This window comes from Oncorhynchus mykiss, chromosome 2 (assembly GCF_057628025.1).
Source record: "Oncorhynchus mykiss isolate SJ-2025 chromosome 2, ASM5762802v1, whole genome shotgun sequence".
In the NCBI taxonomy this organism is placed as follows: Eukaryota; Metazoa; Chordata; class Actinopteri; order Salmoniformes; family Salmonidae; genus Oncorhynchus; species Oncorhynchus mykiss.
In genome coordinates this window covers 538,071-559,528 of record NC_143023.1, presented here as the reverse complement: position 1 = coordinate 559,528, position 21,458 = coordinate 538,071, and the positions used below count along the sequence as shown (strand labels likewise).

The 21,458-nt window shown below is 44.2% G+C and overlaps 1 protein-coding gene across 2 annotated transcripts; it reads left to right on the top strand.

Annotated features, from left to right (window-relative positions):
- Window positions 1-596: 596 nt before the first annotated feature.
- LOC149984741 (F-box only protein 32-like) lies at window positions 597-17,185 on the top strand. 2 transcript variants are annotated; one of them, XM_090215812.1, is made up of 9 exons: window positions 597-898; window positions 3,635-3,750; window positions 3,882-3,931; window positions 4,111-4,203; window positions 11,126-11,219; window positions 12,165-12,349; window positions 13,841-14,023; window positions 14,670-14,813; window positions 15,185-17,185. In XM_090215812.1, the coding sequence occupies exons 1-9, from the start codon at window positions 786-788 to the stop codon at window positions 15,272-15,274; spliced, it is 1,068 nt and encodes a 355-aa protein (XP_090071938.1). In that variant the 5' UTR covers window positions 597-785; the 3' UTR covers window positions 15,275-17,185. The 2 variants fall into 2 exon arrangements, with proteins under 2 accessions (XP_090071938.1, XP_090071939.1); XM_090215813.1 differs by lacking the exon at window positions 597-898 and adding an exon at window positions 1,812-1,832.
- Window positions 17,186-21,458: the final 4,273 nt, after the last annotated feature.

Sequence of the window (21,458 nt, the reverse complement as noted above, 5' to 3'; positions counted from 1 at the left end):
TAAACTTACCCCAAGGCAAACTACTAGCCCACAGAGCTACAAGGAAACTTCCAGCCTAATACATTCATCTGACTTGGTGAAAATCGATGCACATAACTTGCTTACCACTTGCTTACCACTTTTTCCAAGTGGTTTCTTCCTTCACAGACTCCATGAAATGATGACCTCTTCCTAAATATTTGGTGGAATTATTAGTTTGGTGTATGTTTTCCTAGAGTGCGGCTCCACTTACCTCCCTCCCCCCTTATACATCTTGTTTCCCCCCCAATGTAACCCTGTACTCTAGCAGAATCCTGAGAAGAGACTTCATTTTTAACTTCCAGGGATGAGTCAGGGGAATTTTACAGAAACGGATAAGATTATTTTAACTACGTCATCAAGAAAGGCTTGTTGTGTCAAGGTCAAATGAAAAAGCTCCGATTCAGCAGTATAAAATGGTTCATGTATCTTCCAGCACAGGACATTTGCCCCCTAAACCCCCACTGTGGTTGACAGTATTCCTTCCCTGGGTCGTTTTGCAATAGCGAAGAAGATAAACAAAGCCACGTGTTGCCGCACAGTTTCCAAAAAGGGGGGAGGAGCTCAAGTGTTGACTTTCCGGATTGTTCACAGGAGAATAAAAAGGGCCGCCGCGCACTCACAATACTAGACAACACATCAGACACTTTATTGAAGACCAGACGGGAGACAAAAACAAACCTGTATCTTACAACATTTAACGTTCTTCAACATAAAGTCAGAACTACCATTTTCTTTCGGCGTTGTTGATTTTTAAACTGTCGAGAATGCCTTTTCTAGGACAGGATTGGCGGTCCCCGGGTCAGAGCTGGGTTAAAACTGAAGAAGGATGGAAAAACTATTCTTTAGACGACAAAAACAGCAATGACTCAGACGTGAGGTCAGTATCGGAAACTGAGTTTATTTTTTTGTTGTGTTTGTGCTTCCTGATACATTTAGTCTTGAGCAGCATCGACACCAGCTAGTGACATCGAGAACAACTGAAGTGCGCCATCAAGTTATCCAAGGAGTTTTCCATGAAATGCTCTGAGAGAGCGATAGAGAGAGAGACACGTTTGTTTATTATCTAGTTCACTTGCGTTGGCCATGTTAACACATGTTTCCCATACCAATAAATCCCCTTCAATTGAGAGATTGCGGCAGGGGGACGGAGAAGGAGAAAAAATATATTCATATTGACAATTGGACATTCAGTCTACCTCTAAAATAAGCGATAAATAGATAAGTGATAGAAACCTAATGTGACGTTTAATCACAATACGGTATTCGCTCTTGCTGTTAAAACTACGGCTAAGCAGGAGACGGCTATTGTTGTTGTTATTGTGTGTTTTGAGCCTGTGTTCCTACTCGTTAATCATTGTGCTATAAATAACTACTGTACAAGTGATGGGATTAGACGACGTCTGTTGGAATTACAGTGGAACCTGACTCCAGGCAGTTTGAAGCCAACTATATGCCCACCTGTTTGGAAAACAATTATCTCAAATGAGCCATTTTTAAAAACATTTCATTCAATGATAAAACTCACCCATTTTTTGTTTGTTTAAAGTGCATAAATGTAGCTTTTTGTACACCAGATGTGTAACTGGGTGTATGGTCAGTCTTCCAGCTATTGCTAAACTGGATGTATGGTCTGTCTTCCAGCTATTGCTAACAGGATGTATGGTCTGTCTTCCAGCTATGGGTAACTGGATGTATGGTCTGTCTTCCAGCTATGGGTAACTGGATGTATGGGCTGTCTTCCAGCTATTGCTAACAGGATGTATGGTCTCTTTTCCAGCTGTTGCTAACAGGATGTATGGTCTGTCTTTCAGGTATGGCTAACAGGATGTATGGTCTGTCTTCCAGCTATGGGTAACAGGATGTATGGTCTCTTTTCCAGCTATGGGTAACAGGATGTATGGTCTGTCTTCCAGCTATGGGTAACAGGATGTATGGTCTATCTTCCAGCTATGGGTAACAGGATGTATGGTCTGTCTTCCAGCTATTGCTAACAGGATGTATGGTCTGTCTTCCAGCTATGGGTAACTGGATGTATGGTCTGTCTTCCAGCTATTGCTAACAGGATGTATGGTCTGTCTTCCAGCTATGGGTAACTGGATGTATGGTCTGTCTTCCAGCTATGGGTAACTGGATGTATGGTCTGTCTTCCAGCTATGGGTAACTGGATGTATGGTCTGTCTTCCAGCTATGGGTAACTGGATGTATGGTCTGTCTTCCAGCTATGGGTAACTGGATGTATGGTCTGTTTTCCAGCTGTTGCTAACAGGATGTATGGTCTGTCTTCCAGCTGTTGCTAACAGGATGTATGGTCTGTCTTCCAGCTATGGGTAACAGGATGTATGGTCTGTCTTCCAGCTGTTGCTAACAGGATGTATGGTCTGTCTTCCAGCTATGGGTAACAGGATGTATGGTCTGTCTTCCAGCTATTGCTAACAGGATGTATGGTCAGTCTTCCAGCTGTTGCTAACAGGATGTCTGGTCTGTCTTCCAGCTATTGCTAACAGGATGTATGGTCTGTCTTCCAGCTATTGTTAACAGGATGTATGGTCTGTCTTCCAGCTATGGCTAACAGGATGTATGGTCTGTCTTTCAGCTATGGCTAACAGGATGTATGGTCTGTCTTCCAGCTATGGGTAACAGGATGTATGGTCTCTTTTCCAGCTATGGGTAACAGGATGTATGGTCTGTCTTCCAGCTATTGCTAACAGGATGTATGGTCTGTCTTCCAGCTATGGGTAACTGGATGTATGGTCTGTCTTCCAGCTATTGCTAACAGGATGTATGGTCTGTCTTCCAGCTATGGGTAACTGGATGTATGGTCTGTCTTCCAGCTATGGGTAACTGGATGTATGGTCTGTCTTCCAGCTATGGGTAACTGGATGTATGGTCTGTCTTCCAGCTATGGGTAACTGGATGTATGGTCTGTCTTCCAGCTATGGGTAACTGGATGTATGGTCTGTTTTCCAGCTGTTGCTAACAGGATGTATGGTCTGTCTTCCAGCTGTTGCTAACAGGATGTATGGTCTGTCTTCCAGCTATGGGTAACAGGATGTATGGTCTGTCTTCCAGCTGTTGCTAACAGGATGTATGGTCTGTCTTCCAGCTATGGGTAACAGGATGTATGGTCTGTCTTCCAGCTGTTGCTAACAGGATGTATGGTCTGTCTTCCAGCTATTGCTAACAGGATGTATGGTCTGTCTTCCAGCTATGGGTAACTGGATGTATGGTCTGTCTTCCAGCTATGGGTAACTGGATGTATGGTCTGTCTTCCAGCTATGGGTAACTGGATGTATGGTCTGTCTTCCAGCTATGGGTAACTGGATGTATGGTCTGTCTTCCAGCTATGGGTAACTGGATGTATGGTCTGTTTTCCAGCTGTTGCTAACAGGATGTATGGTCTGTCTTCCAGCTGTTGCTAACAGGATGTATGGTCTGTCTTCCAGCTATGGGTAACAGGATGTATGGTCTGTCTTCCAGCTATTGCTAACAGGATGTATGGTCTGTCTTCCAGCTATTGCTAACAGGATGTATGGTCTGTCTTCCAGCTATTGCTAACAGGATGTATGGTCAGTCTTCCAGCTATTGCTAACAGGATGTATGGTCTGTCTTCCAGCTATTGCAAAACAGAGGACGAATGCTTCCAGGAGAATCTGCGTCTGTCTGTTACATACGACATGGCAGCCAAGAAGAGAAGGAAAGACTTCATGAACAACAACGCAAAGATTCCCTGTAAGTTTAACCTACAGTACCGGCCAATGACATTATAAAGACATTTTACACAGGAAATGGTCGTCTCCACGGTGATGCTCAGTCTTTAAAAAAAATGTATGTCCTCAAACACACTCTCCTTTTTCCTACAGATTTCCACAAAGAGAAATGGATTTACGTTCACAAAGGAAGCACTAAAGAGGTAAGGAAGGAAGGAAGGAAGGAAGGGATGAAGGAAGGAAGGAAGGAAGGAAGGGAGGGAGGGAGGGAGGAAGGAAGGAAGGACTGTCTCTTTATTAACATAGTCATTCTAAACAGTTACTGTATACCCTGTTGCCCGTGAACCAGACACTAATACCCGATCGTTCCTAATTATCCCAGCGTCATGGTTACTGCACTCTGGGAGAAGCGTTCAACCGGCTGGACTTCTGCAGTGCCATCAAGGACAACCGGAGGTTCAACTATGTCGTACGGGTGGGTTGACTTCTCCCTTCTACTCCTGTGTTAAATCATCATGAAGGGATTACTATGAGATTGGACAATAAAGTTATGTTCCCATCGGGGGATTCCTATGAGATAGGAACATAACTTTATTGTCCATCGGGGGATTCCTATGAGATTGGAATATAACTTTATTGTCCATCTGAGGATTCCTATGAGATTGGAATATAACTTTATTGTCCATCGGGGGATTCCCATGAGATTGGAATATAACTTTATTGTCCATCGGGGGATTCCCATGAGATTGGAATATAACTTTATTGTCCATCGGGGGATTCCCATGAGATTGGAACATAACTTTATTGTCCATCGGGGGATTCCCATGAGATTGGAATATAACTTTATTGTCCATCTGAGGATTCCTATGAGATTGGAATATAACTTTATTGTCCATCGGGGGATTCCCATGAGATTGGAATATAACTTTATTGTCCATCTGAGGATTCCTATGAGATTGGAATATAACTTTATTGTCCATCGGGGGATTCCCATGAGATTGGAATATAACTTTATTGTCCATCGGGGGATTCCCATGAGATAGGAACATAACTTTATTGTCCATCGGGGGATTCCTATGAGATGGGAATATAACTTTATTGTCCATCTGAGGATTCCTATGCGATTGCAATATAACTTTATTGCCCATCTGAGGATTCCCATGAGATTGGAATATAACGTTATTGTCCATCTGAGGATTCCTATGAGATTGGAACATAACTTTATTGTCCATCTGAGGATTCCTATGAGATGGGAATATAACTTTATTGTCCATCTGAGGATGTGAATTGTCCTTCGGCGTCACCTTAGGAAAATGACAAATATCACATTGTGCATTCATACTAATGTAATGTTGAACATTAAAGGGTGTTACCACAGAGAGTAGGGGTTTTAACCTTTTTAAAGGGTTAACCTCAGACACAGTACTGAGGGGTGTTTAAAGGGCTGTGTTATGTCCTGGGCGTGTAGGTCTCTTGCTCGCTCTCTTCTCTCTCTCTGCTGTCTCTCTTTCTCTCTGCTGTCTCTCTGTTGTTTCTCTCTGCTGTCTCTCTGTTGTTTCTCTCTGCTGTTTCTCTCTGCTGTCTCTCTGTTGTTTCTCTCTGCTGTCTCTCTGCTGTTTCTCTCTGCTGTCTCTTTCTCTCTGCTGTCTCTCTGTTGTTTCTCTCTGCTGTCTCTCTGCTGTTTCTCTCTGCTGTCTCTTTCTCTCTGCTGTCTCTCTGTTGTTTCTCTCTGCTGTCTCTCTGTTGTTTCTCTCTGCTGTTTCTCTCTGTTGTTTCTCTCTGCTGTCTCTCTGCTGTTTCTCTCTGCTGTCTCTCTCTCTCTGCTGTCTCTCTTTCTCTCTCTCTGCTTTCTTTCTCTCTGCTGTTTCTGTCTGTCTCTCTCTGCTGTTTCTGTCTCTGCTGTCTCTCTCTCTCTCTGGGCCTTATCACTTCTCTCCAGACAAGAGGCTCTTTGGAGATATTCTCTTAACTCACAGCGGCCTGTGAGGGAGCGAGAGAGACTCTGTGAGGGAGAGAGATACGGTGTGTGTTTGGTGGTCTGCTTTGAACACATCTCTCTCTCTGTTGATTTAAAAGAGAACTAGAATATTCTGAACAGTAAGTACAGACGATCATCAGAATAATATCTTAGGTAATCCGATCAGGTTTACCCCACACGATCAGGTTTACCCCACACCGTTTACCCCACACCGTTTACCCCACACCGTTTACCCCACACCGTTTACCCCACACCGTTTACCCCACACCGTTTACCCCACACCGTTTACCCCACACCGATCAGGTTTACCCCACACCGATCACCCCACACCGATCAGGTTTACCCCACACCGATCAGGTTTACCCCACAGGTTTACCCCACACCGATCAGGTTTACCCCACACCGATCAGGTTTACCCCACAGGTTTACCCCACACCGATCAGGTTCACCCCACACCGATCACCCCACACCGATCAGGTTTACCCCACACCGATCAGGTTTACCCCACACCGATCAGGTTTACCCCACACCGATCAGGTTTACCCCACAGGTTTACCCCACACTGATCAGGTTTACCCCACACCGATCAGGTTTACCCCACAGGTTTACCCCACACCGATCAGGTTAACCCCACACCGATCACCCCACAGCGATCAGGTTTACCCCACACCGATCACCCCACAGCGATCAGGTTTACCCCACACCGATCAGGTTTACCCCACACCGATCACCCCACACCGATCACACCGATCACCCCACACGATCAGGTTCACCCCACACCGATCAGGTTTACCCCACAGGATCAGGTTTACCCCACAGGATCAGGTTTACCCCACACCGATCAGGTTTACCCCACACCGATCAGGTTTACCCCACACCGATCAGGTTTACCCCACACCGATCAGGTTTACCCCACACCGATCAGGTTTACCCCACACCGATCAGGTTTACCCCACACCGATCAGGTTTACCCCACACCGATCAGGTTTATCCCCACACCGATCAGGTTTATCCCACACCGATCAGGTTCACCCCACACCGATCAGGTTCACCCCACACCGATCAGGTTCACCCCACACCGATCAGGTTTACCCCACACCGATCAGGTTTACCCCACACTGATCAGGTTTACCCCACACCGATCAGGTTTACCCCACAGGTTTACCCCACACCGATCAGGTTCACCCCACACCGATCACCCCACACCGATCAGGTTTACCCCACACCGATCAGGTTTACCCCACACCGATCAGGTTTACCCCACACCGATCAGGTTTACCCCACAGGTTTACCCCACACTGATCAGGTTTACCCCACACCGATCAGGTTTACCCCACAGGTTTACCCCACACCGATCAGGTTAACCCCACACCGATCACCCCACAGCGATCAGGTTTACCCCACACCGATCACCCCACAGCGATCAGGTTTACCCCACACCGATCAGGTTTACCCCACACCGATCACCCCACACCGATCACACCGATCACCCCACACGATCAGGTTCACCCCACACCGATCAGGTTTACCCCACAGGATCAGGTTTACCCCACAGGATCAGGTTTACCCCACACCGATCAGGTTTACCCCACACCGATCAGGTTTACCCCACACCGATCAGGTTTACCCCACACCGATCAGGTTTACCCCACACCGATCAGGTTTACCCCACACCGATCAGGTTTATCCCCACACCGATCAGGTTCACCCCACACCGATCAGGTTCACCCCACACCGATCAGGTTCACCCCACACCGATCAGGTTCACCCCACACCGATCAGGTTTACCCCACACCGATCAGGTTTACCCCACACCGATCAGGTTTACCCCACACCGATCAGGTTTACCACTGCGTCCCAAATGTCACCGTATTCCCTATATAATGTAGTGCACTACTTTGTCCGGGACCCCAAATGCCACTGTATTCCCTATATAATGTAGTGCACTACTTTGTCCGGGACCCCAAATGCCACCGTATTCCCTATATAATGTAGTGCACTACTTTTTAAGCAGGGCCCATAGGGTGACACAACAACGATCATGGAAACACAGCTACGTTGTTGATCTATTAGGCAATACTCTCTGGGTTAGTGGAAATGGAGACCGACAAAACCTGCAATACTCTCTGGGTTAGTGGAACTGGAGACCCACAAGACCTGCAATACGCTCTGGGTTAGTGGAAATGGAGACCCACAAAACCTACAATACTCTCTGGGTTAGTGGAAATGGAGACCCACAAAACCTACGTTGACGGTTAGTTAGTGTAGAGTGGAGGCTATAAGTACACACACACATACACAATGTCCTGACCTACTGCTGCCATTCCTCCACGCACAGACACTTGTTGGGGCTGTGAAGAGGTAGGGGGGGGTGGATGGAAAGGAGAGGAGAGGCACACTCAGACACTTGAGGGAGGTTGAGGGGAGGGTAAAGCCTTCCGCATGCTTCAGTTTGGCTGGCGCCTAGCCGAACTCAATAAAAGACCTTCGCTTGAAAAATGAGAAAAATGCGTCCATTTTGAGATGCTGTAGCCATTATACACTTCCTAAAAATAGTCAGAATTAATCGCAGATAACTCAATAAATCTGTAATTAATTATTATGATTGTTTTATTTGACCTCCTTTTTTCTCAATTATGATCTTGTCTCATCGCTGCAACTCCCCTACGTGCTCGGGAGGCGAAGGTCGAGTCATGCGTCCTCTGAAACATGACCCGCCAAAACTGCACTTCACAACACCCCGTCCGCTTAACCCGGAAGCCAGCCGCACCAATGTGTTGGAGGAAACGCTGTTCGACTGCCGTCCGAGTCAGCCTGCAGGTGCCCGGCCCGCCACAAGCTAGACGCTAGAGCGCGATGAGCCAAGTAAAGCACCTCCCCTAACCCGCACGACGCTGTGCCAATTGTGCGTCGCCCAATGGTACTCCCGATCACGACCGGTTGTGACACCGCCTGGGAACGAACCCGGGTCTGTAGTGACGCCTTAAACCACTGCGCCACTCGGGATCCGCCCCCAATCTGTCATTCATTTTTACAGAGGAGATCTTAGTTGTACAATTTTACAATCTAACAAAGATGTTTGTTTTAATATTTTTCAAGTGGATTTTTTTTTTGTTGCATGAAAACGATTTTGATATTCGACGAATGAAAACAAACCCTTCAACTGAAGAACTCCTACTGTTGACCAATCACTGGCGAAGGGGCGTCGACTGAGGCCCCCGACCTGAGGCCCCCCGACCTGAGGCCCCCCGACCTGAGGCCCCCCGACCTGAGGCCCCCCGACCTGAGGCCCCCCGACCTGAGGGCCCCCGTCCTGAGGCCCCCGTCCTGAGGGCCCCCGACCTGAGGGCCCCCGACCTGAGGCTTGCCTTGAGACAAAAGAACAGAAACGCCACTGAATGTGGTCATTATACACAGTATATTCTTTATTGATATGCGTAAACTGTTTGGGATGGGAAGCATGTGGACGCCTTAAGGGGCTCTTGTGTTTTGTTTGGGGGGGGGGTGCTGACAATGGTCACATGTCCTGTCCAGACTGGTGTAAGGACCAGTTTCTCCATGGTGTCAGTAGCTGTGTCTGTTGTTGCATGCCACACATGCCACCCCTGTCCTGGCCGTGGTGTACACTGTGTTGGACTAGATGCTGTGGTGTACACTGTGTTGGACTAGATGCTGTGGTGTACACTGTGTTGGACTAGATGCTGTGGTGTACACTGTGTTGGACTAGATGCTGTGGTGTACACTGTGTTGGACTAGATGCTGTGGTGTACACTGTGTTGGACTAGATGCTGTGGTGTACACTGTGTTGGACTAGATGCTGTGGTGTACACTGTGTTGGACTAGATGCTGTGGTGTACACTGTGTTGGACTAGATGCTGTGGTGTACACTGTGTTGGACTAGATGCTGTGGTGTACACTGTGTTGGACTAGATGCTGTGGTGTACACTGTGTTGGACTAGATGCTGTGGTGTACACTGTGTTGGACTAGATGCTGTGGTGTTCACTGTGTTGGACTAGATGCCGTGGTGTACACTGTTGGACTAGATGCCGTGGTGTACACTGTGTTGGACTAGATGCTGTGGTGTACACTGTGTTGGACTAGATGCTGTGGTGTTCACTGTGTTGGACTAGATGCCGTGGTGTACACTGTGTTGGACTAGATGCCGTGGTGTACACTGTGTTGGACTAGATGCCGTGGTGTACACTGTGTTGGACTAGATGCTGTGGTGTACACTGTGTTGGACTAGAGACACCCTGCCCCAGCCAGGGCTTGGGCAAGACAAACTGCCACAGCCAGTGGGAACAGTGTTCTAGTGGCTTCTTTAAAGTGACAGGGATACTGTAGGCATGTAAACACATAGGGGGAGACACACACACACACACACACACACACACACGAGCACGCTCTCAAGCCCTTATAGGATTCATGCATAGATGTTCCCTTTCAAGAATGTGTCTGTGTATCCACTGAGTCATGATGGGGCTAGAGAGTTCTAGCCAGGTGCAGAGTTTCCAAACACCTCCTCCGTTCCAACAGTCTGATGATAGTTAGAGACGTGGAGACACCTCCTCCGTTCCAACAGTCTGATGATAGAGACGTGGAGACACCTCCTCCGTTCCAACAGTCTGATGATAGTTAGAGATCAGGAGACACCTCCTCCGTTCCAACAGTCTGATGATAGTTAGAGACGTGGAGACACCTCCTCCGTTCCAACAGTCTGATGATAGAGACGTGGAGACACCTCCTCCGTTCCAACAGTCTGCTGATAGTTAGAGATGTGGAGACACCTCCTCCGTTCCAACAGTCTGCTGATAGTTAGAGACGTGGAGACACCTCCTCTGTTCCAACAGTCTGATGATAGTTAGAGACGTGGAGACACCACCTCTGTTCCAAAAGTGTGATGATAGAGACCAGGAGACACCTCCTCTGTTCCAACAGTCTGCTGATAGAGACGTGGAGACACCTCCTCTGTTCCAACAGTCTGATGATAGAGACCAGGAGACACCTCCTCTGTTCCAACAGTCTGCTGATAGAGACCAGGAGACACCTCCTCCGTTCCAACAGTCTGGTGATAGTTAGAGACCTGGAGGTTGTTTTGAAATGAGCTCAGTCTGTCTTCCTACACATACAGAGAGAAAAACCATAATAAGCAGTCAGTCATGGAAGAACAGCTTGAGTCCCAAATGGCACTCTATTTCCTTTGTAGCGCACTGCTTTTGACCAGGGCCCATAGTGCACTGCTTTTGACCAGGCCCTTGCTATTTGTGACGCAGAGACAGAGAAGCATAGCAAACAGTAAGTAATGGAGGAACACAGAGAGTCTGTGAGTCTGACAGTAGGCCTGCTGATATTTATGTCTGTTTTCTGTCTCTCTCTGTCTCTCTCTCTGTCTCTCTCTCTCTCTGTCTCTCTTTCTAGCTGCTGGAGCTCATTGCCAAGTCCCAGCTGCCCTCGCTCAGCGGAGTGGCTCAGAAAAATTACATGAACATCCTGGAGAGAGTGGTGCAGAAAGGTGAGCTCGCTTTCTGTTTGAATCTCAAATCCGGTCTTTCTCCCCTCTCTCTTCATTTCTTCATGACTTCCTAGTTTATTATTGTGTACCTGCATACTTCCTCTAATCATGTCAACAACCAGGTCTGGGGAGCATTATGACCTCCACACTTCCTCTAATCATGTCAACAACCAGGTCTGGGGAGCATTACGACCTCCATACTTCCTCTTATCATGCTCAAGAGACCAGGTCATGTAAATGTCATCAAAACCCATTGAACCATCAGCTCGCTGACCGGGGTGTTTTTCATGATAGAAGGTGTAATGAATCATGGCCGCTAGAAGGTGTAATGAATCATGGCCACTAGAAGGTGTAATGAATCATGGCCACTATAAGGTGTAATGAATCATGGCCACTAGAAGGTGTAATGAATCATGGCCACTAGAAGGTGTAATGAATCATGGCCACTAGAAGGTGTAATGAATCATGGCCACTAGAAGGTGTAATGAATCATGGCCACTAGAAGGTGTAATGAATCATGGCCACTAGAAGGTGTAATGAATCATGGCCACTAGAAGGTGTAATGAATCATGGCCACTAGAAGGTGTAATGAATCATGGCCACTAGAAGGTGTAATGAATCATGGCCACTACATAATGGTTCTCAGTGGAAATGATAACAGTCAACACACAGTCCTCCTGTGTAAACTAGATGTTCCTTCAGGCTAAACAAAGGTTCATGTTGTTTAGGAAATGTTATGAACCCATTGGTAGATCTAGAATGGCTGGTGTAAATAGCACTACCAAGGGAACACCATGTGTATTAACTGCTCTGACACGATGTGTCCTTTTTAAAAATTAAATAACACATTCATAATACAAAGTTTAGAAGTACTATTGAAATCTACTTCCATTTGTATTTCTGAGAGTTGCTGAAAAATGTTTCTCTTGTCCTCTCCCTCCACAGTCCTCGGTGACCAGCAGAATGTTCGGCCCATCAAGGAGCTCCTTCAGACCCTGTACGTGTCTCTGTGTGGTCTGGTGCAGGATATGGGGAAGTCTGTTCTGGTGGGGAACATCAACTGTTGGGTCCATCGCATGGAGAACATTCTACAGTGGCAACAACAGCTGGACAACATTCAGATCAACAGGGTGAGTAGGACAGGCACAGCTAGCTAGTTAGTTAGCTAGTTAGCATGGAGAACATTCTACAGTGGCAATAACAGCTAGACAACATTCAGATCAACAGGGTGAGTAGGACAGGCACAGCTAGTTAGTTAGCTAGTTAGCATGGAGAACATCCTACAGTGGCAATAACAGCTAGACAACATTCAGATCAACAGGATGAGTAGGACAGGCACAGCTAGTTAGTTAGCTAGTTAGCATGGAGAACATTCTACAGTGGCAATAACAGCTAGACAACATTCAGATCAACAGGGTGAGTAGGACAGGCACAGCTAGTTAGCTAGTTAGTTAGCTAGTTAGCATGGAGAACATCCTACAGTGGCAATAACAGCTAGACAACATTCAGATCAACAGGATGAGTAGGACAGGCACAGCTAGTTAGCTAGTTAGTTAGCATGGAGAACATTCTACAGTGGCAATAACAGCTAGACAACATTCAGATCAACAGGGTGAGTAGGACAGGCACAGCTAGTTAGTTAGCATGGAGAACATTCTACAGTGGCAATAACAGCTAGACAACATTCAGATCAACAGGGTGAGTAGGACAGGCACAGCTAGTTAGTTAGCATGGAGAACATTCTACAGTGGCAATAACAGCTAGACAACATTCAGATCAACAGGGTGAGTAGGACAGGCACAGCTAGTTAGTTAGCATGGAGAACATTCTACAGTGGCAATAACAGCTAGACAACATTCAGATCAACAGGGTTGAGCCCCCAATCTTTTACAGGATCATAAGGAATCTGTCAAGGAAATGAAAGACTATATTAGAATGGAGCCACTCTGGTCCTGGGATCCTGCAGGCATCTCTACGTTTCTGGATTTACCTTTGTTGTTTTAGACCTGTGAGACCCAGCTAGTTGGAATTCAGCCAATCACTGACACCCCCCAGGACTAATTCAGCCAATCACTGACACCCCCCAGGACTAGAGATGCTTTAATAAGAATGGATATAAGGAATATATTGTTGCTGAAGGTAGAAAGGAAGCCGAACCAGAAGCTTCCACCTTATGTGGAAGGGGTGTCAGGGTAGCCTAGTGGTTAGAGTGTAGAGGCGGCAGGGTAGCCTAGTGGTTAGAGTGTAGAGGCGGCAGGGTAGCCTAGTGGTTAGAGTGTAGAGGCGGCAGTGTAGCCTAGTGGTTAGAGTGTAGAGGCGGCAGGGTAGCCTAGTGGTTAGAGTGTAGAGGCGGCAGGGTAGCCTAGTGGTTAGAGTGTAGAGGCGGCAGTGTAGCCTAGTGGTTAGAGTGTAGAGGCGGCAGGGTAGCCTAGTGGTTAGAGTGTAGAGGAGGCAGGTAGCCTAGTGGTTAGAGTGTAGATGCGGCAGGGTAGCCTAGTGGTTAGAGCGTTGGACTAGTAACCGGAAGGTTGCAAGTTCAAACCCCCGAGCTGACAAGGTACAAATCTGTCGTTCTGCCCCTGAACAGGCAGTTAACCCACTGTTGTGTCCCCCCCCTCCAGCCTGTGTCTAAGGGTATGACCCTAACAGACCTGCCTGCCAGCCTGCAGCTGAACATCATGGAGCGTCTGTCAGATGGCAGGGACCTGGTCAGTTTGGGACAGGTGACTCCAGACCTGGGACAACTCACTGAGGACAGGCTGCTGTGGAAGAGGCTCTGCCAGTACCACTTCACTGACAGACAGGTACAGACTGGTATTTATATATATACACACACACAGTCATAACTAACTTTGTGGGGACACATTTCAAATCTTATTTTCCTTAACCTTAACTCTAGCTCCTAACCCTAATTCTAACCTTAACTCTAACCCTAGCTCCTAACCCTAGCTCCTAACCCTAGCTCCTAACCCTAGCTCCTAACCCTAGCTCCTAACCCTAGCTCCTAACCCTAGCTCCTAACCCTAATTCTAACCTTAACTCTAACCCTAGCTCCTAACCCTAGCTCCTAACCCTAGCTCCTAACCCTAGCTCCTAACCCTAGCTCCTAACCCTAGCTCCTAACCCTAGCTCCTAACCCTAGCTCCTAACCCTAGCTCCTAACCCTAGCTCCTAACCCTAGCTCCTAACCCTAGCTCCTAACCCTAGCTCCTAACCCTAGCTCCTAACCCTAGCTCCTAACCCTAGCTCCTAACCCTAGCTCCTAACCCTAGCTCCTAACCCTAGCTCCTAACCCTAGCTCCTAACCCTAGCTCCTAACTCTAAAACTGAATGCATCTCTTTTTGTGTGTGTGTGTGTTTTATTTTGTTGCAGTGCAGATATCAAAAGCTGCAAGCATTTGGAGTTAAACATGACTCAAGGTTGTGTGTGTGTGTGTGTTCTCTGTGCAGATCCGTAAGCGTCTGATGGTGTCAGACAAGGGCCAGTTGGAGTGGAAGAAGATGTACTTTAAGCTGTGTCGCTGCTACCCTGTCAGAGAGCAATACAGTGAAACCCTGCAGTTCTGCACACACTGCCACATCCTCTTCTGGAAGGTAGCGTTGGGAACACTTCAACATCTCTCATTCCAACATGTCTCTCTCTGTGTCTCTCTCTGGGTCACACACTGCCACATCCTCTTCTGGAAGGTAGTGTTGGGAACACTTCAACATCTCTCATTCCATCATCTCTGTCTCTCTCTGGGTCACACACTGCCACATCCACTTCTGGAAGGTAGTGTTGGGAACACTTCAACATCTCTCATTCCAACATCACTCTCTCTTGCTCTCGCTCTCTCTTTCTCTCTTTCTCTCTCTCTATTCAAATACAAGTAACACTTATTACATAGTAGTAATTAGACAGTTATTTCTGTTTCTTTAGAATTAATTCACTATACTAAATTCTTTCTCTCTCTGTGTGGTTTCAGGATACAAACCACCCTTGCACAGCCAACAACACAGAGAGCTGCTGTAAGCCTGTTTCTCCACAAGGCTTTATCAACCTCTTCAAGTTCTGAGAGCCACACGGAGCCCGAGTGACTTTTGTACATACGGTACAGAACCGTTTTATAGTGCGATCAAATGGATTCAAACAGGACCTTAGTATGTGTATAGTGGTGATGGTGCATTTGATTCCTGGTCACCGTGACACTGGGGGAGAGGAAGCAGTGGGGAAATGATGCAATCGAATTATTGGTTTTCTGGAGAGCTGAGGATTCTGGGAGCTGGAGTTCTACAGCTGAGAACAAGTGAACTTGCCAAACTGATCAAAGAGAGGTGGAACAAGAAGAGGGGGATGAGGTGGAACAGAGTACTCTGAAGTGTATTAAATAAGTTTGGTCCTTTTTTAAAATGTTTAATTCCAATTAAGTGCACTTCTCTTCCTGAGTGCAGTTATTGCATGGCTACCATAACAGCATACTAAGTTGAAACATTTTCCAGAAAGGAAATCATTTGCAAAAGTGAATTTGTTTAGTTTTTAAATAGGGCTGTCAAACGATTCAAATAATTAATAGTTAGTTAATAGCATTAGTAATATATATATATATATATAATATATATATATATATATATATTTTTTTTTTATTAAATTTGGCCCTAAAAAAAATCATTTTAAAAAGCAGTGCATTGAGTTATAGACATACTATGTTTTGAATTGTAAGGGCAAGAGACAAAATCACCTGTATGAATGTTTTTAATGGCATTTTAAACTATAAACGGCGAACATAGATGTTAACGCTCCCAATGTTTCAGTCGGCCTCTACTCCCTCTTATCAATGTTCTTGAAGTTTAACACTTCCTCATTTGCCACACACACACTCACGTCCTGAAAGCTTCAGGCATTCTAAATGAGTGTTCTGCCAATTTCTGATTGGAGTGTTGACTATAAGGAAACTAGAACTGTATCCATGGAGACAGAGATTTTAAACATGTCCAATTAACAACCGATCAGACAGGTCTGAGGTCTTGTCAAATATAATACAACTATTAGATCTAGCCTAGGATACTGATCCATGTTCTTCAACACCAACTAGTCACAAGCTGCTACTAGAATTGGGATATTTTTCTGAACTTAACCTGAAAACTAAAACGGTAACGTTAGGTAAATGGGATGGATTTAATGTTTTTGTGGGAAGTTAGCTAGCTGGTTGATTCCAGATGCAATCAGGGCAATGCATTGTAAACATTTTAGTTTGGTTAGCTAGCTAGCGTTAGCATAAGTAAGCTAACCGCTTTTGTACAAATGTATGTTTTTGCTGTTATCTAAAGAAACGCCTGGGAATGTGTTTATGGTTGAACTTCATGTCAGTTTTCCTTTTAACTGTTGTTCAAAGCTATGCGCGTCGTGCACCACAAGAGCCCGACAGCGCTACTGAGACCGAGGTCACACTGACTGAGGTGACCAGGCAGAGAGCGTGTTGTGTGTTGCGCTTAAAACGGTCCGTGCGGAAACGAGCGCTCAGAAGGTTCCGTGTGATGAAGAAAGGAGACTAACGGTGTCCAATTTTGTTTTTACGGAATTACAAATGTCACGCGTTATTTAACGAGTTAACTTTGACAGCCCTAGTTTTAAAACATAATGGCTTTCATTTTCTAAAAGGAAAATATATTAACTGATTTGAAGTTTGTAAGTAGTTTGGGTCAATTTCAAGGACAAAAACATTTTCAATGTTTTTATGCATTTGACTTTTTTGGTAATCTGGGAAAAGGTGAGAGAATCTGGCTTTAGATTTGGCATGGAGGGGGGGGCGGGGGGGGGACGGACACACATTTTGGGAGAATGTAAATTTTTTTGCTAAGGTGTTTTTCACCAAAGTTGACTGGTATGATATTCTTTGCTATGTTGACTGGTATGATATTCTTTGATATGTTGACTGGTATGATATTCTTTGATATGTTGACTGGTATGATATTCTTTGATATGTTGACTGGTATGATATTCTTTGATATGTTGACTGGTATGATATTCTTTGATATGTTGACTGGTATGATATTCTTTGATATGTTGACTGGTATGATATTCTTTGATATGTTGACTGGTATGATATTCTTTGATATGTTGACTGGTATGATATTCTTTGATATGTTGACTGGTATGATATTCTTTGATATGTTGACTGGTATGATATTCTTTGATATGTTGACTGGTATGATATTCTTTGATATGTTGACTGGTATGATATTCTTTGCTATGTTGACTGGTATGATATTCTTTGATATGTTGACTGGTATGATATTCTTTGATATGTTGACTGGTATGATATTCTTTGATATGTTGACTGGTATGATATTCTTTGCTATGTTGACTGGTATGATATTCTTTGATATGTTGACTGGTATGATATTCTTTGATATGTTGACTGGTATGATATTCTTTGATATGTTGACTGGTATGATATTCTTTGATATGTTGACTGGTATGATATTCTTTGATATGTTGACTGGTATGATATTCTTTGCTATGTTGACTGGTATGATATTCTTTGATATGTTGACTGGTATGATATTCTTTGATATGTTGACTGGTATGATATTCTTTGATATGTTGACTGGTATGATATTCTTTGCTATGTTGACTGGTATGATATTCTTTGATATGTTGACTGGTATGATATTCTTTGATATGTTGACTGGTATGATATTCTTTGATATGTTGACTGGTATGATATTCTTTGCTATGTTGACTGGTATGATATTCTTTGATATGTTGACTGGTATGATATTCTTTGATATGTTGACTGGTATGATATTCTTTGATATGTTGACTGGTATGATATTCTTTGATATGTTGACTGGTATGATATTCTTTGATATGTTGACTGGTATGATATTCTTTGCTATGTTGACTGGTATGATATTCTTTGATATGTTGACTGGTATGATATTCTTTGATATGTTGACTGGTATGATATTCTTTGCTATGTTGACTGGTATGATATTCTTTGATATGTTGACTGCATATAATTTTCTAAACACAACCCCATCCCCTTTTTTTCACTTTTATATATTTGATATTTACAAAGGTTTTTGTATTTTGCTTGTGTGTCGTCACTAGCTGCTAATGCTTTACTGACCATATTACAAACACACTGAATAATAATAATAATAATAATAATAATAATAATAACAGCTATGGTGGTGTGCCCAAGAGCAGCTGGTTAAGAACAAAAGTGGGATGTTTTCAGATTCTTGTGTTTTTTAAACTTTTTAATCTAGGAGACATTTATTTACAAGAAGAACTTGACATGGTACTGAAGGAGCAGCTTTGAAAACCAATATATTTTTAAAAGCTTGAAGGACTTCTTTTTATTTAATAATTCATAACTTGTTTATTTATGGCTTCCTGCATGATGCTGCTTTTTAAAAAATACTCAGATGTTTTTCTAAATGATTTGTGTGTCTGACATATTGAATAACCTGTATTGATGGGTAGAGGAAGCATGATGGAACAGCCTATGTTGATGGGTAGAGGAAGTATGATGGAACAGCCTGTGTTGATGGGTAGAGGAAGTATGATGGAACAGCCTGTGTTGATGGGTAGAGGAAGCATGATGGAACAGCCTATGTTGGTGGGTATAGGAAGCATGATGGAACAGCCTGTGTTGATAGGTAGAGGAAGCATGATGGAACAGCCTATGTTGGTGGGTATAGGAAGCATGATGGAACAGCCTGTGTTGATAGGTAGAGGAAGTATGATGGAACAGCCTGTGTTGGTGGGTAGAGGAAGCATGATGGAACAGCCTGTTGAGTGGTGCAATCTTGACTCCGGTTACGTCCCAAATGGGACCCTACCCCCTCCCTATATAGTGCACTATATGAGTCCTGATCAAAAGTACTAGTATTCCATTTGGGATGTAGTCTCAGACCCCTATTCACACTGCCTAGGCAGTAGAGTAATGTCCAATACATGCAGTGTTTTCTATGTCCATGTTTCTGTTCAATAAATAAACTGAAAATAATTCTGTTTTTTTTTTTGGTTTGTTTTAGCTGTCTCCCCATGAATATTCAGTAATTTGTCCTACGTTATTGGAATATGAATTACATGTACTAATGAATATGTTCTTCTATTCTAGCTGTGATCCTCCCGAGGTTTACTCATGTTTTATTTAACTAGACGATGATCTCCAGTTGCAACCAGTGTCATACAGTACTGGTATTTATCATCCAGAATCTATCATCTCTTTTTTATATATACTGGCTTCACACAGAGAATTATGATTCAAAACATTTCAACATGTTGTTTGTTGTCCAGCATTCTGTCAGCCATGGCTCAATTACGCCATCAACTGACCACTAGGTTTTACTGCAGCGTGATCTTCTGTCCTATTGGCTGGTCAGTGATGGTGCTGCAGACTAGTCCTCTATTCATTGGCCGGTGGCTGTTGACTAAATAGGCCATATTTGCATATTTCCAAGTAATTTGCATGTATGTAAAGAGAGAGTCCACTAGTCCACAGCAGGTTTCAAATCCAAATCTAATTTTATTTGTCACATGCGCCGAACACAACATGTGAAATGTTTACAAGCCATTAACCAACAATGCAATTTAAAGAAAAATAAGTGTTACAAAAGTATTTACTAAAATGAACTGAAGTAAAAACTAAATAAATAAAAAAAATAAGAAAATACATTTTCACAATGTTATAACAAAAATAAATATATTTCTAACATTCAATTAAATCAACTGTGATAATTCAAGTATATGAAGACGCTATGAATAAACAAGTCAGTAAAGTGTCTTAGGGTGGACTCTGGTCTAAAGTAGTGCACTATGTAGGGAATAGGGTGGACTCTGGTCTAAAGTAGTGCACTATGTAGGGAATAGGGTGGACTCTGGTCTAAAGTAGTGCACTATGTAGGGAATAGGGTGGACTCTGGTCTAAAGTAGTGCACTACGTAGGGAATAGGGCTCTGGTTTAAAGTAGTGCACTATGTAGGGAATAGGGCCCTGGTCTAAAGTAGTGCGCTATGTAGGGAATAGGGCTCTGGTCTATAGTAGTGCTCTATGTAGGGAATAGGGTCCTGGTCTAAAGTAGTGTGCTATGTAGAGAATAGGGCCCTGGTCTAAAGTAGTGCACTATATAGGGAATAGGATGCCATTTTAGACACATTAGTTTAGACATAGGGTCAGTGTTGTTAATGACAGCAGCGGCTACCAATACTTGTTAGCCCGTTAAAATACCCATCTGTCAGGAAGTCCATTTGCCAACCCAACGAGGTTCTGTTCACAGCTATGTACCATATCACCCTGGTCTGGAGAGTGAGGTTGTTCACTCTAACCGTGGAACTTTCTGTCTGAACATTTAGATATATTTTTACTGCATTGTTAGCTCTACTGTAGTTTTCCTATCTATGTGAGGTCACTGTACATTCATTTAATGTATATACCTTCATAATCCTAGACTATCTACGTGCAAAGAAATATTCATTGTGTTTAAAACGTCAAAGAAACTCTCTTGTTTAAATATGAAATATCAAAACCATTGAACCTTCCGTAAAAGAATGCTGTGACAGATTCCCTGGAAGAACCTTCCATAAGAGAATGCTGTGACAGATTCCCTGGAAGAACCTTCCGTAAGAGAATGCTGTGACAGATTCCCTGGAAGAACCTTCCGTAAGAGAATGCTGTGACAGATTCCCTGGAAGAACCTTCCGTAAGAGAATGCTGTGACAGATTCCCTGGAAGAACCTTCCGTAAGAGAATGCTGTGACAGATTCCCTGGAAGAACCTTCCGTAAGTGAATGTTGTGACAGATTCCCTGGAAGAACCTTCCGTAAGAGAATGCTGTGACAGATTCCCTGGAAGAACCTCCGTAAGAGAATGTTGTGACAGATTCCCTGGAAGAACCTTCCGTAAGAGAATGTTGTGACAGATTCCCTGGAAGAACCTTCCGTAAGAGAATGCTGTGACAGATTCCCTGGAAGAACCTTCCATAAGAGAATGTTGTGACAGATTCCCTGGAAGAACCTTCCATAAGAGAATGTTGTGACAGATTCCCTGGAAGAACCTCCGTAAGAGAATGTTGTGACAGATTCCCTGGAAGAACCTTCCGTAAGAGAATGTTGTGACAGATTCCCTGGAAGAACCTTCCGTAAGAGAATGCTGTGACAGATTCCCTGGAAGAACCTTCCGTAAGTGAATGTTGTGACAGATTCCCTGGAAGAACCTTCCGTAAGAGAATGTTGTGACAGATTCCCTGG

What these genes read in the sequence shown, in the direction of transcription:
- LOC149984741 (XM_090215812.1), top strand. Translation starts at nt 786, where the DNA reads ATGCCTTTTCTAGGACAGGATTGGCGGTCCCCGGGTCAGAGCTGGGTT. An exon ending in AGCAATGACTCAGACGTGAG is followed by an intron (nt 899 to 3,634) that starts GTCAGTATCGGA and finishes TCTGTCTTCCAG; the next exon opens with CTATTGCAAAACAGAGGACG. An exon ending in GGAGAGAGTGGTGCAGAAAG is followed by an intron (nt 11,220 to 12,164) that starts GTGAGCTCGCTT and finishes CTCCCTCCACAG; the next exon opens with TCCTCGGTGACCAGCAGAAT.